Genomic DNA, 14,241 nt, shown 5'->3' with positions numbered 1-14,241 from the left:
TGAGTAAAATGAGACAGACGAGAAAAGAAAAAAAAGGAAAAAAAAAGAAAAAGGGAAAAAAAAAAAATGGAAGAAGTGGGGAGGAAGAAACAGTTTGTCGGACATACCTTAGACAGGGGTTCCTCGTTGGCTGGCGTGTAAAAGGAGGAGGAGCGCAGTTAGTACACGGGATGGTGGGTAGGTGGGGGGCGGGAGGGAGGGGGGGGGGGTGATGGTTGGGGGCAGCGCATGACTGGGACACGACCAAGACAGAAGCAGCATAACCTCATCAGCTACCTCATGGGCCTGGATGTGTGGTGTGGATCACAGAGGTGCTCAGAGACGAGGCCCTCTTGAGCGACGTGGAATCACCACGCGTGTGCTGTGCGTGTGCTGCCATATACAAGCAGGCAGCTGAGAGACAGCACGGCTCAAAATAATAGAGACCTGGATACAAAACAAGCAAATTTACTTCACCAGACTACAGCTCTTCTGAAAGCTGAAGATGATTCTGGAGACTTCTATGGTATACTGTTTGAGACACAAGATAAGTGTCCTAGGAAGTTACCCCAGAACGGTAGGAGTGTGGGGTCCTGAGAATGTGTATGTATAGCAGAGCTGTGTTATTAATTTCAGTACATTAACTCATACCCTATTTTGATGCGCAACTAGTAGAATAATATAGGCAAAAATTCTTAATTGAGACCTATAGTAATTCTTTCCAGTTGAAAATAACGTGAAATCTTTGGTCATTATGTTACAAAAAAGCTACATTAAAAATATTCATTCACACGAGGAAGCTGATGGAGGGGAAAGGCAAGGAATCGTTTTTACTCGATTCTTATTTATTTATTGACACAAGCAGGCCTAAATAGAATAAAAATATTGTAAATTTGCAATATTTGTTGTCAGGCTTCTGTTTTTTGAGACATTACCCACATAGGTTTCAAATTTTATTTTTTTTTGTTCCCAAACATTCACCTGTTTTGAGAGCAGCGTCATAAACTGAAAAAAAAGCCTGTAGGTGGACAGTGGAGAGTGATGCTTTCATGTTGTAGCTGCTTTATTTGGCTCATGCAGCACTCATATAAGCATCATTTATTTTTGCCTTTGAGACTTTATGTTTCTCTTGAGACTTGCTGTAATCCCACAAGAGCCTCACCATCCCCCCATATCAAATCCCTAACCAAATCCTGACCACACCCCCCCCCCAAACTCTATGACTTCTAGAATGACCGAATGGAGAGTCAATAAACGTGTTATTACACTCAGTCCCAGTCGTAACACATAACTCTGAAATGACACCTATTCATTTAATGCACCTTCTACTTGCATGCCAACTTGACATGAGCATCTTTTCCCCCAAGTTAACTTCACTGCTTTGTGTGCCTTAATGTTCATGTCTTAAAATGACATTTATTTTTTTATATTCTTTGTCTAAATATTTGTATTCCATATATTTATCATTTGTATTATGACCAACGTTTTCTGTAGCATTCAGTAAGAACTGTAACAGATACACTAACGGTACATTCAGACGTCTAGAGGGGCCACACAAAGTTTTTTACTCTTTAATTTTGAGTATGTGATATACTACATCATGCTCACAAATTAGTATAACATGCCTATGAAATACTAAGCTGAACTCACAAAATTCCTACAAAAGGTGCACGATTTGATATTTCATGCTCTTCAATTCATTGGTTGTGCTCATATTTTGGCTATGTGTGTTCATCCTTAAAGAAAGAGCTAAACTAGTTCAGTTAAGGATGCAAAGTAAGTACTATATTTGTTACCTCATCTGATTATTCTCTACACCTTTGTGAACTACTGAAAGAACTACTGAAGGAGTTTGCATGTTATCCCCATGTCGTCATGGGGTTTCCTCCGGGTACTCCGGTTCCCCCCCCCCAGTCCAAAAACATGCTGACCCTAACTGGAGTTGCTAAACTGCCCGTAGGTGTACATGTGTGAGTGAATAGTGTGTGAGTGTGCCCTGTGATGGGCTGGCCCCCCATCCTGGGTTGTTCCCTGCCTCGTGCCCATTGCTTCCAGGATAGGCTCCGGACCCCCCGCGACCCAGTAGGATAAGCGGTTTGGAAAATGGATGGATGGATGAAAACTACTGAAGGAACTACTGACGAACTAAAAAAGAAATACTGAAGGAACAAGTAATGAATAACACAAGTGAAATATTGATCTCATGTTTGTTCATCACTAATGAATCATGACGCATCTTTTATGTCAAATAGCTACTATATTTCTTCATGACTTGTACGGCAGTAGGAACTGAGTTATTACTAAATATTTGGTCCAATACTGCCAAAGCCTACCCCACGCACTCATCCATAAAAGCCCAAATTAGTTCTATGTTATTAGCAGCCGGAAAACTGTGTTGACACTACACTAAATTGTGCTTTAGTTCAATGTACTCAAAAAATGCTCAATCAAGCTCAAAATTGCGAGGTGAGAAAATACAAGAAAAATCGCGTCCGATATTGGTTCATGAACTGGGACATAGCACTTTTATTCAATATATGGGTGGATGCAAAAAAAAACTGAACAAAAATGAATGTTCTTATTTACGGTATATAGAATGGATTAGCTGCAATCAACAAGAACATATAGAACTGTAATTACAAATCAAAGTATTTCTAATTCTTAGTCTTAGCCCTTTCATTGACAGTATACCGATTCTTTCCCCACTAAATGCAAAGCACTGGAAAACAAGCGACTTTATTTTGCCTGATGGCTGAACTCATGTTTGAATGGTTAAAAGTGGCTAATCACTTTCATTTATACACACAGCCGAGAGTGAAGTTTGGTGTTTGAGTACATGGTAAAGTTGTTTACCCTACTCCGTGCGATAAATTTCATCAAATTAAAATCAAATTCCACAGTATGAAGAAAAAAAATATTACAAGCCTTACACACTCTCCCCACTTCTCCATAAAAATGACAATTAAACTCTCCCACAATAAATTTCACCAAGAGATCCACGGAATAAGTTTAGATGACAGATGGCAGCAGGCTCCAATTTTCCATTTAGCTGCTCTCTGTATTGCAGTTACAATTGTGGATCTGATCAATTGTACATTGCATATTTTAATCCATATAATTAAGTGGTAATAAGATCCATCACAGATTACATAAAGTAAATACAGTAGTAATAAACAGATGGGTCCTATACATATAGATAAGCCTCCAAACATCCCATCCATCTATTTCTTGTCACTAAGCACCACTGTTTCAATTTTAGTGTGATTTACCTCATAATATGATCAGATCCAGACCCTTATAACATGTTTATAAAAGTTGAAAAAAAGCAGTAAGATACTTTGAGTTACTGTGTTCAGAAAACCAAGTGTCTTCTCTAGCATCCATTTCATTCCTTCGCTGCCATACAGCACTCATTTTAGGGACATTTTTTCTAAAAATGAAAACAGGTGTATATCTTCATATAATGTAATATTTTATGTAATATTTCATACAATATTTTTGTGAAGCAGTAATCATCAACAATCATCAAAACATTCTTATCACATTGACAAAAATCTGCTTTCATCCTTCTCTTTGCTGCTTCAATGAAATTCAGGTTTCGCTTTGCTTGCAAGTACCATTTTTGTTGGAAATGAATAAACCGTATATCACAAGTTTAAGTTAAATCGTTAGATATTAAAATTGTGTTCATAATACACTGATTTGGGATTCTATTGGTAAATATTTATGCTTATAGGTTTTAATGTTAGGGGTGATTAATTACAATAACATGTATTTTTATCAATTCATAGTATATTCGATCAAGTGCATAGTAAAGCAAGAGAAGATCACCTGGAGGGTAAGTCATCATCTATATTCAGCTCAGAATGGACAACTGGAAAGTTGAAAGTTCATTCCTAATTTATTCCACCTGATAATACCTGATCTGCAGTTATTCATACAGTATATTATATATGTAAATGCCTTACCAAAAACAGAATAATCAAAATGCTTTTTGAGGTCAATGGATCTGAACAAACTCTTCTATTGACAATGTGAGATCCACATGCGGAACCAAAGGTCTGGACCCTTGCAGTCCTCATGACCCTAACCAAGGTCTGAAGTCAAGATCGATCCTGTCAGCTGCCCGACCCAAATACAAGTGACAAATGAACTTAATTCTGTTCTGATGGGTAAGTCAATAGGAGGATATTGGTAAGAAAGCAGATATGGACACGAATTTCACAGAACCTAAGAGCCTACAAGGTGCGAGAAAAAATCAGTCAAGGGCATAAGCTGGCTGTAAACTTCAGGCATAAATTGAGGGAATCAATGTGATATGAGCCATAATCACTGCAGTGATCGCCATTTTGCTGTGCCGTCTGTGCAGGGTCCCTAGATTAACTTTTTTATTCCTTTCAGATCCCACCCATCCATCCATCCATCCATTTTCCAAACCGCTTATCCTATCGGGTCGCGGGGGGTCCGGAGCCTATCCCGGAAGCAATGGGCACGAGGCAGGGAACAACCCAGGATGGGGGGCCAGCCCATCGCAGGGCACACTCACACACCATTCACACACGCATACCTACGGGTAATTTAGCAACTCCAATTAGCCTCAGCATGTTTTTGGACCGTGGGGGGAAACCGGAGTACCCGGAGGAAACCCCACGACGACATGGGGAGAACATGCAAACTCCGCACACATGTGACCCAGGCGGAGACTCGAACCCGGGTCCCAGAGGTGTGAGGCGACAGTGCTAACCACTGCACCACCATGCCCCCCCGCAGATCCCACCCATCGTCCACAATTGGCTGACATAATATGATCCCACAGGGTTGGTCAGCAGGACTAATTAGTTACCGGCATGCTTTGCATTGCACCATGTGTATCTGTAAGTAGTGTAAATTAATATGCATTTGTGTATTTATATTGTAAATAGTAAATGCATTTAACCAAGTTGCTGGGGAATGCCTGTGTTTCATTAGCTTGAAACTGCGAGTGTTGTGTAAATTGTTGGCTTCCCTGTTGTTGGCCACTGCTAGTATTAGTTGATTGAGGCAGTTAATAAAAATGGTGACTTCCCTTTAAAATGAGCTGTCATATCCATTATTAAAATGACTCACGCACTCGCCACAATAAGTTTATTTGTGAAGGACCAACACTGCAAATATTGACTCTTTGCATAAACTTAATGTGACTGTCAATAAAAGCCTTTGACAATTATGAAATGCTTGTAATTATACTTCAGCATACCATAGAAACATCTGACAAAAAGATCTACAAACACTGTAGCTGCACAATTTGTGAAAATGAATATTTGTGTCATTCTCAAAACTTTTGACCATGACTGTATGTAGGTCTGCCGCATTGGAAACTTTCTGTAGCCTCGAGGGCTGTGGTGCAGCATTGAACGAGGGGGTCATTTTAAGTATGTGACAAATTGTTTTCAAGGTAGCTGATCATAAGAAAGATCTTGGTGTGTATGTTGATGTTTCCATGTCCCACTTTCACCAGTGTGGTGGTTACATCTCTAGGTGTGTGGAGTTTAAGTCAAGGGAGGTGATGCTACGATTATATAATTCCTTGGTAAGATCCCACCTAGAATATCATGTGCAAATTTGGTCACCATACCTTAAGAAGGACATTGCTGCCTTGGAAAAGGTGCAACATAGGGCTACGAGAATGATTCCTGGTCTTATGAGAGGAGGTTAGCTGAGCTGAATCTGTTCAGCCTCGAGCAAAGGAGACTAAGGGGGGGACATGATCCATGTATATAAGATTCTAACAGGTCTGGATGCTGTTCAGCCAAATGGCTATTTCAATATTAGTTTAAATACTAGAACTTGTGGCCATAAGTGGAAATTAGTGGGAGAACATTTCAAAACGAATTTGAATAGAGTATGGAATAGTCTTCCTACTAGTGTAGCGCAAGCTATAACCCTGGGTTCCTTTAAATCAGAGCTAGATAAGATTTTAACAACTCTGAGCTATTAGTTAAGTTCTCCCAAAAAGAGCTTGATAGGCCGAATGGCCTCCTCTCGTTTGTAAATTTCTTATGTTTTACTTACACTTCGCTACATTTTTGTAACAAATAATTTTTTACTTTGATACATTACGTACGAGACCATTGTTTGGAGAAAAGTATGTAGCAGCATGTTTCTGGGTAAAATATGAATCACTTTTTTTGGCAGGCAGTACACAGTGGTACAGTGGTTAATATTGTAGCCTCACACTTCTAGGATCAGGGTTCAAGTTTCTACCATGGTTCCTATGTGTGGAGTTTGCATGTTCTCCCTGTGTCATCATGGGCTTCCTTCCAGGTACTCTGGTTCGCCCCCACAGTACAAAAACATGCCAAAGTTAACTGAAGTTACCAAATTGCCCACAGATGTGTATGTGAGAGTGAATGGTGTGTGCACCCTGTGACGGGTTGGTGACCCTCCTGGATTATTCCCTGTCTTCCGCCTGTAGCTTCCAGGATGGATAATCCTGCACAGGACAAGCCTTATATCTGGCCCGTGGATCAATGTAATTATAGGACGATGTAATGTCATTCCACTTATCTGCTCTGCCATTTTTCTGAATAAAAATAAAACAGCCGTTTTTCCTCTGGCATCTCAGTTTTTCATATTTAACTTAAAAAAGCTGTATTCAAACCTGTCTTGTGTGAATTTAAAAGGATAAATAGCTTTTTGTAAGAGTAATACATTTCATCGTCTAGTAACTGTGACTTATACTTAAGTCCTTTTAAATCAGGTATTTTTAACTTGAATTTGAGTGGTATTTTAATAGGTGACTTTAACATTTTCATGTAGAAGCCCTACTTTTCCCACACTGAAAACAGCCCACATGTCCTACATGTGAATGTGACACTACATGTACATCTGCTGGCTGAGGCACAGAGCTGTGGATCATGCATTGTGAGCAGATGAGCTTCCATCCTCCCAGGGTAATGTATTCATGTTTTGGGTCTCATATACAAGGTGTCACCCACTATGATTCACCCCAGAGGAGATGAAGCTTATTTTGAAATGTCCTCCTTCAGACGGCGTGGGGTGTGAGGGGATTTTTGACTGCCACCCGGGCAGTATCTCTGACAAAAAGCCAGCCAACGAGTTCATACTGACCTCTCTTGCGGGTGCCGTGATGGAGGGGCGTGTTCAGGTAGGTGACGGTGTTCTTCTTCCTCTGCACACAGGAAGTTTACATTAGTTGAGAGGGTTGCAGTGGCAAGGCCCTTCCTCAGGGAACTTTCGGCTAATGGAGGCAGCCTCTCACCTCTGGTTCAAACACGGCACCACTGTACACGGGATTTGCTGTCGTCCTCCGTTTGCGCTCTTGTCTCCGGCTCTGAATCTCTGCTCCCCCCCCAAGACGGGACCCCCACAACATGCGTCAAGGTGTGCATGCACGCTTTGTCACAGAGTAAAGCCTGAACCGGACAGGAGTTTTCTTACCTTCTAGATGATCGTGAGTCACGAGTCCCAGGGCGACCATGAAGGCCAGTTTCTGTGTGTGGGGGGGACAGTGGGTGAGAGAGAGCCTGGGGCTGCTGGGGGTGGCATTTAATGCGGACAAATACACCTGCATGCCTGGCAGGGCATCAATTTCATCAGCGAGGTCCGGCACACGGACCATATTAGGGGGCCATGCATGAGGACCCACTTGAAAACTAAAGTAAAGCAGACTATCAGTTCAGTGATGCAAACATGTCTCTACCATTCACAGCCCAGGGGAAAAGTAACAAAGTCAGAAATGAGACTGGATTGAAGAGTGTACATAATCATTTTTTTCTAACCTCTCTGATCAGACTGAAAACAAATATGGCAGATTCTTAAAAGAAAGGCTGACTGAGGAAGTTCCGGAAATGCTGGCATTTACGTGTTTCCTGTTATAGGTTATAGACACTTCTATGTGGCTGCAAATTTATGTAAAATATGTTTGTAATTGCAATGCCATATACCTGTCTATGTCCATGCATTAGTGACATTAGTTTTAGGTGTGACTTTATTAGTTTGTATTTTCAAGATGCATGTCATATATTACGTACGAGACCATTGTTTGGAGAAAAGTATGTAGCATATTTCATATTTTAGTTTCAGTTTTAGTAATTTTATTCCTATGGATAGACAGAAAGGTGTTTGACTCTGACTCAGGTGTTTGCTGAAATGTAGTGCTCTTGGCTCAAGAAAAAGGCCCAAATATAAATTGCAACTGTAGCCAAATAGAATTCAAAAGCAGTAACTGAAAGTTGACTTGACATTTGTTTTTATTTCATTTCAGTTAGTTGCAGAAACAATATTTATAATTTTTGTTTAGCTGTAGTTTTTTTATTTTATATTCACATCTTATTTTATTTCAGTTCACTTATTTTTCAAAAAACATCCATACCACACTTCATGAACGTGACTTGGCACCACCCCAGGTTGGAAGCATCGGCACAAGAAGTATGAGCATTCATGCTCGTGGATGGTCTGGCACTATGGTGTGCACAGTGCAGTACGGCTGCATTCGTGGGAAGTACCAACCAAGCCTTAACATTCACAACCATTCATTCTTTTAGGCCCAGAGTTACACTGTCTTTCTCAATGTCTGCTGGGAAAGCATCTAATAAAAACTAAGTCCCTGCCCCTTTTCACCTGGGGGTTCTCTTCACGTTTAGGCTTTGGTGGAGGGGTGGGGGTGCGGGAGGAGCTGCTTGGGGGCTCCGTCTGCTCCGTAGTGCCCTGAGCTTTAACAGTCTGTGGGGGGGAAAGAGCAGAGAGATGAGAGCATCACTCAGGTTTAAATATGGCTACATGCCGGTGGAACCAGAGGCCTCATGGAACCCAGACACAGCTACAGATAGCACTAGTGTTAGCTTTAGTAGCGTGAGTTTTAATGAGTATTACTCATTCGTAACTCCTTGGGGAAGGTCATTATATGCAAATATATGCAAATAAATTAAAAAAATGCTATGTTATAAAATCAGTATTGCTAAGGAAATTAATCAGCTTGAATTGTACTAAGATGATGAAAATTCCAAGTGTTAAGTTGAAGCTAATGCTAATACAGTTTATTAAGCTGATGTTAATGGCAATGCAGTTTTTTAAGCTGAAACGGATGCCAACAGAGTTTATAAAGTTGACACTAATGCCAATAGAGTTTAAGCTGATACTAATGCCAATAGAGTGTATTAAGCTGATGCCAATGCCAATAGTGTTTTAGCTGATGCTAATGCCAATAGTGTTTTAGCTGATGCTAATGCCAATAGTGTTTTAGCTGACGTTAATGCCAATAGAGTTTATTAAGTTGACGCTAATGCCAATAGAGTTTATTAAGCTGAAGCGGATGCCAGCAGTTTATTAAGCTGACACTAATGCCAATAGAGTTTATTAAGCTGATACTAATGCCAATAGAGTTTATTAAGCTGAAGCAGATGCCAAAAGTTTATTAAGTTGACACTAACGCCAATAGAGTTTATTAAGCTGAAGCGGATGCCAGCAGTTTCTTAAGCTGAAGCTAATGCCAATAGAGTTTCTTAAGCTGAAGCTAATGCCAATAGAGTTTCTTAAGCTGAAGCTAATGCCAATAAAGTTTCTTAAGCTGAAGCTAATGCCAATAGAGTACACGGAGTTGACGCTAACGCCAATGGAGTTTAAGCTGACACTGATGCCAATAGAGTTTCTTAACCTGAAGTTTATTAAGTTGACACTAATGCCAATACAGTTTATTAAGCTGATGATAATACAAAGAGTTTATTAAGCTGACGTGCGTGCCAGTAGTTTAATAAGCTAAAACTTATGATAACAGTGTCACCACTTTTTTGCCCCGTTACCTTGGAATCCCCGCTGATGCTGCTGATCTGCAGTGTGTGGGAGGTAGCTAGGTGGGTGTTGGGGGTGGTGATGACGATGCCCGTCAGCTGACTTCCTGACAGGTTCTTGGCGATGGTGGTGCAGGGCTGTCCGTTAACGATGTGCACCTGGTGAACGGGGCCCCCTGAGGGCCCCATGGGGGAGGAGGACATCTTTGTGGTCAGCATCAACGGCCGCTGGAGCAGCTGTGGGGCAGCCATCATGGGTGGCGGCAGTGCGGGAGTGATAGGCACATTGTTGGGTGTGGCAGGCTTGGGTCGGACCTGGAAAATGGTGAAGATTCTGTGAGGTGCGGGACAGTTCCCACCCACTGTGGTGCCTGTGCAAGGCAGTGACAGCATACTGCCAGTAATCAGAACCCCTCATGGTGTCTCCCTTCAGAACTATCAATGACTGCAGCTCAATACAGCCAGCTGATTGGAGCAAAGGTGGAGTTGGGGATGTGGCTGCACAAGCAGAGCCAGGAGCACTGTCTACTCCCGAGGTTTCCCGGGGGGGGGGGGGTAAAGCATGTAGGCCTATGAAAAACATTGCAAAAATATGCTACAGGAGTCCCCTATCGAGCCTCTAGGCCCCAGTGTCACACTACATGTATCCTGGGGGAATATTGCCTTTCTACTGACTGGCAGATGTCCCTTCTCTCATGGCTGTGACACTGAGGACTGAGAGGGGAAGGACGGTGTATATGCAGAGAGATGAAGACACCGAACCTGTGGCAGAAAGGTGGGTCGAGGAGTCAGTCTAGGAGGGGGGATGAACTGAGGAACTCTAATAGGGTGGGCGGCAGAGGTGGTCTGCACCTGTGAAGAAAGCAGTCTGCCATTACAGACACATCCACCACATAAGTGCACTCACGCAAGCACTCACTCACTCACTCACTCAGTCACTCAGTCAGTCACTCAGTCACTCACGCACGCACGCACAGATAGGCTGAGTGGTGGAAGTGATCTGCACCTGTGATGAAAGCAGCCTGGCGTTACAGACACATCCACCACACAGGTACGCAAACACGCGACTCTTGCCTCGTTTCCACCAACATGGTGCCGCTGCTGGATTTTTTTCAATCTAGAACTAGTTCCACACATTTCCATGGCAAAAAACATTGGAGGAAATGGCTCCAGTTCAGCACAACAGAAAAGCTGGTCTCAGAATTTTGCACCATAACATAAGAGAAACTGGGGCGGGTTATCGCGTCCAAACCTTCCGCATACCCAGAAAATTAAATCCAAAGCCGATAGTTTAGTCCAGGGGTCACCAACATGGTGCCTGCGGGCGCCAGGACGCCCCCAAGGACCACATGAGTTGCCCGTGGACCTGTTCTAAAAAAAAAGACAACTCACCATTGAGCAGCGTCTAAAATTTAATTCTATCCTGTTGCTATTCTTCTGAAATCATATTTACATTTATATATTTGAAAATAACAATATCTAAAAAAAGTATTTAAAACATGTTTATTATACATGAAGTTTATATAAGTTTAGGAGGGCGTTTCAAACTGGTAGCTCTTTGGCTCAGTACCCGTGAAGTAGCTCTGTTTTAAAAAGGTTGGTGACCCCTGGTTTAGTCTAATATCTCCAGTACCACCAGTGAAACAACGACAGCTTATTAGCAGAATAATGTTACATCCTTTTTTATTCTGTGAAATATTATAACACTCGTCATAAGGCAGACAGCAAAGTTCAGGTTTTAGCAGACTTTTACTGTACGATTTTTAACATCAGTAAAACAACGAGCGAGAAGAGATTAACACATACAGACGGGCAGGGAAGCCTTTACGAAGAGAAAAAGGGCAATAGAGACAAGGCGCAACGAGTCATATTCTGAAAATGTTTTTTTTAACTTATAAAAACGAAAAATCCAAAACAGATCAAAATAAATCCAAAAAATTAAATGCAGATTAACCTTTACTGTTCTGTTCTTTTTTTAAACTGGTGGCAGGTTCTCAAAAAGGCACCAAGCATGAACCAGCCCAGCACTGGCACTAGTTGTATGTTGGTGGAAACAAGGCACCTGACAGGCTGGGCGGTGGATGTGGTCTGCACCTTCAATGAAAGCAGCCAGCTATTACAGACACATCCACCACACACACACACACACACACACACACACACACACACACACACACACACACACACACACACACACACTCTAAACAAAAACAATGAAGCACACACTTTGATACACCCTACCAGCACACTCAGATGCAGATTGTACACCTAGAAACTAAGGCAGATGGATTATTTTAGATGCTACAATCATTTTTACCATCACCCAAGGCTTCATGGGACATCCAAACAGTCAACCCATGACATGACACTCTCCTGCCAATGACTTGCTCTTGAAAACTGCCCCCAAGCTGCACTTACTACAACGGTGTTCTTGGGAACTATTCGCACAGGATCTGCTCCCTGACTGGCCAGCTTGCCAGACGTCTGAAGGTCGATTGGCACGCACTGTGAATCAGGGCTGACGGTGTCGGACTTGGGCGTGTTGCTGATAGCCGTGACCATGGCAACTGTGGGCCGCTGCATCACAGCAGAAGTGGGCAACATCGGGGTGGCAGCTTTCAGCACCAGAGGCAGGGTCTTGGTGGCGATGACCGAGGAGACGGACACAGCCTTCTGCTCGAGGGGGGCAAGAGGCAAACACATGTTCACTCACTTACCTTAAATGACATTGCAGGCTCTGGAAAGCAGGGCACTTTTACAGCATGCCGAGAACGGCACCCCCGAAGTGGGGCGAGCTTCAGTCTCATGCTAGGCTGGGAGTCCACAGCAGCCCAATGGCAGAAACCAGCCAGTAAACATGCTCCATCTAGCAGAGCTGGCAGTGGAGGGCAGGAGCACTGCAGGCCAGAGAGGGCTGGGAAACACAGCCGTGTGGACAACCCATGGCATCCATGGCCAGTCTATGTGCAACAGATGGTGGCACTTTGAGAGGCAGAGCTGCTGTTCAATGGCCTGGGGGGGAGGTTTCTCCAATCTAAAATCTAAGCTTTGGATCCTGGCCAAGACAACTACAGAGGTGCTGACGGCAAATTGCCTCCAAACTGGGCTTGGGAGTCTGTACGGGACAGTCATAAATACGATGGGTTAAGGCGACAGACCTCTCTCTGCATTACATATGATGTGCTTGTTACAATCTAAATATTTACTAAGCTGTATTTTTTTTTAACACCAGCACCTTATATTTATTATAATATAGATGTGCAGTAAAACCTTGGATTGCATGTAATTTGGTTTCTGAGTGTTTTGCAAGACGAGCATAATTAATAAATTTGATAAATTAGTGAGGTCTTGCAATACGAGTATTAAATATACGCTTTGTCTGCCGAGTGTCACGTAGCCACAACTGAGCCGATGGTTCTTCTCTCTCTCTCGCTGCGGGATTGCGGGTAATCGTTTCCCACGCTGTCGCCGTGTCTCACTTGTATAGTTAAAATTTAGTAGAAAAGCAGCACCCAGATAAGGGTGTAGCAGTGCGAGCAATGAATCTGTTTAATGACAATGCAATGTCCACATTTCCGCGAAATCGAAAAGGAGGCAAAAGAGGCTGTCATTGGATAGGTTCCTTGTTAAAGTCGCACAAAAAGAAAAAGATTCCAGTGAGTCAACAGACAGCAGTGATTCCATTAGTTATAGTGAAAGTCGTCTCAAAAAAAAAAAACTCCTCTTCTCCCCTCTCTCATCTCCCTTACACCATCCATGATTTTTTTCAAAGGTGAAGTGCAGGTTGATTTATTTTATGTATTTTTACTTTGTATTTTGTATTAATCATTTTTATATGAAAATTTTTGGGTTGTGGAACGAATCATCTGAGTTTCCATTATTTCTAATGAGAAAATTCGCTTTGATATACGAGTGCTTTGGATTACAAGCACGTTTCCAGAACGAAATATGCTCGCAATCCGAGGTTTTACTGTACTCCCCTCTAGTGAACAGTTATATAAATGCTGATATCTGAAGGATTTAATATGCACTATGCAAATAGGGCCTTTAAGGAAGCTGTCAGGTTTATGAGAACATTAAAAACAAAACAATGCTCTGTCTTATTCAAATGGCAATAACACAATTCCTCAAAACTGACAGAATATTTCTAAAAAATGGTGAGACCCAGGACGGAATGGCCACACACATAGTGAACACTGACTAATGTGGCATTTCACCAGTACTAATGAAACTGCAAAACCTTAAACAACAAAGGAAACCTACATGCAGGCTCTGATGAAGGTTTATTAGCAGGTGGTTTCCGATTTGGCTTTAATTCTGATTTCAGTGAATCGCTGACTACCAAGAAACAGTCTGCAGGGAAGCAGAGTTCAGGCTGCAGCTGCCAACAGACCTTGTCCAGAAGCACTAGGGCATCACAGTTAAGACCAAGACAGACCAGGCCTGGCCTATGAGCCCAGGACAAGTAGAAAGG

At 42.3% G+C, this 14,241-nt stretch overlaps 1 protein-coding gene across 2 annotated transcripts in view; it reads right to left on the bottom strand.

Moving 5' to 3' along the window:
• The window catches only part of LOC125706399 (PHD finger protein 21A-like), a 50,692-nt gene that overhangs the window by 7,282 nt on the left and 29,169 nt on the right, over positions 1–14,241 (bottom strand). The window contains exons 9-16 of one of the 2 annotated variants that reach the window (XM_048973084.1): positions 12,186–12,440; positions 10,530–10,619; positions 9,780–10,082; positions 8,602–8,703; positions 7,420–7,471; positions 7,241–7,320; positions 7,090–7,150; positions 108–130 (exon numbers count right to left, since the gene is read on the bottom strand). In XM_048973084.1, coding sequence (XP_048829041.1) covers positions 108–130; positions 7,090–7,150; positions 7,241–7,320; positions 7,420–7,471; positions 8,602–8,703; positions 9,780–10,082; positions 10,530–10,619; positions 12,186–12,440 — 966 coding nt within the window. The remainder of the gene's footprint in view (positions 1–107; positions 131–7,089; positions 7,151–7,240; positions 7,321–7,419; positions 7,472–8,601; positions 8,704–9,779; positions 10,083–10,529; positions 10,620–12,185; positions 12,441–14,241) is intronic. The other variant, XM_048973083.1, reaches the window with a different exon arrangement.

The sequence above is a fragment of the Brienomyrus brachyistius genome, chromosome 13 (assembly GCF_023856365.1).
Source record: "Brienomyrus brachyistius isolate T26 chromosome 13, BBRACH_0.4, whole genome shotgun sequence".
Classification (NCBI taxonomy): domain Eukaryota; kingdom Metazoa; phylum Chordata; class Actinopteri; order Osteoglossiformes; family Mormyridae; genus Brienomyrus; species Brienomyrus brachyistius.
This window is presented reverse-complemented; position numbering and strand designations above follow the sequence as displayed.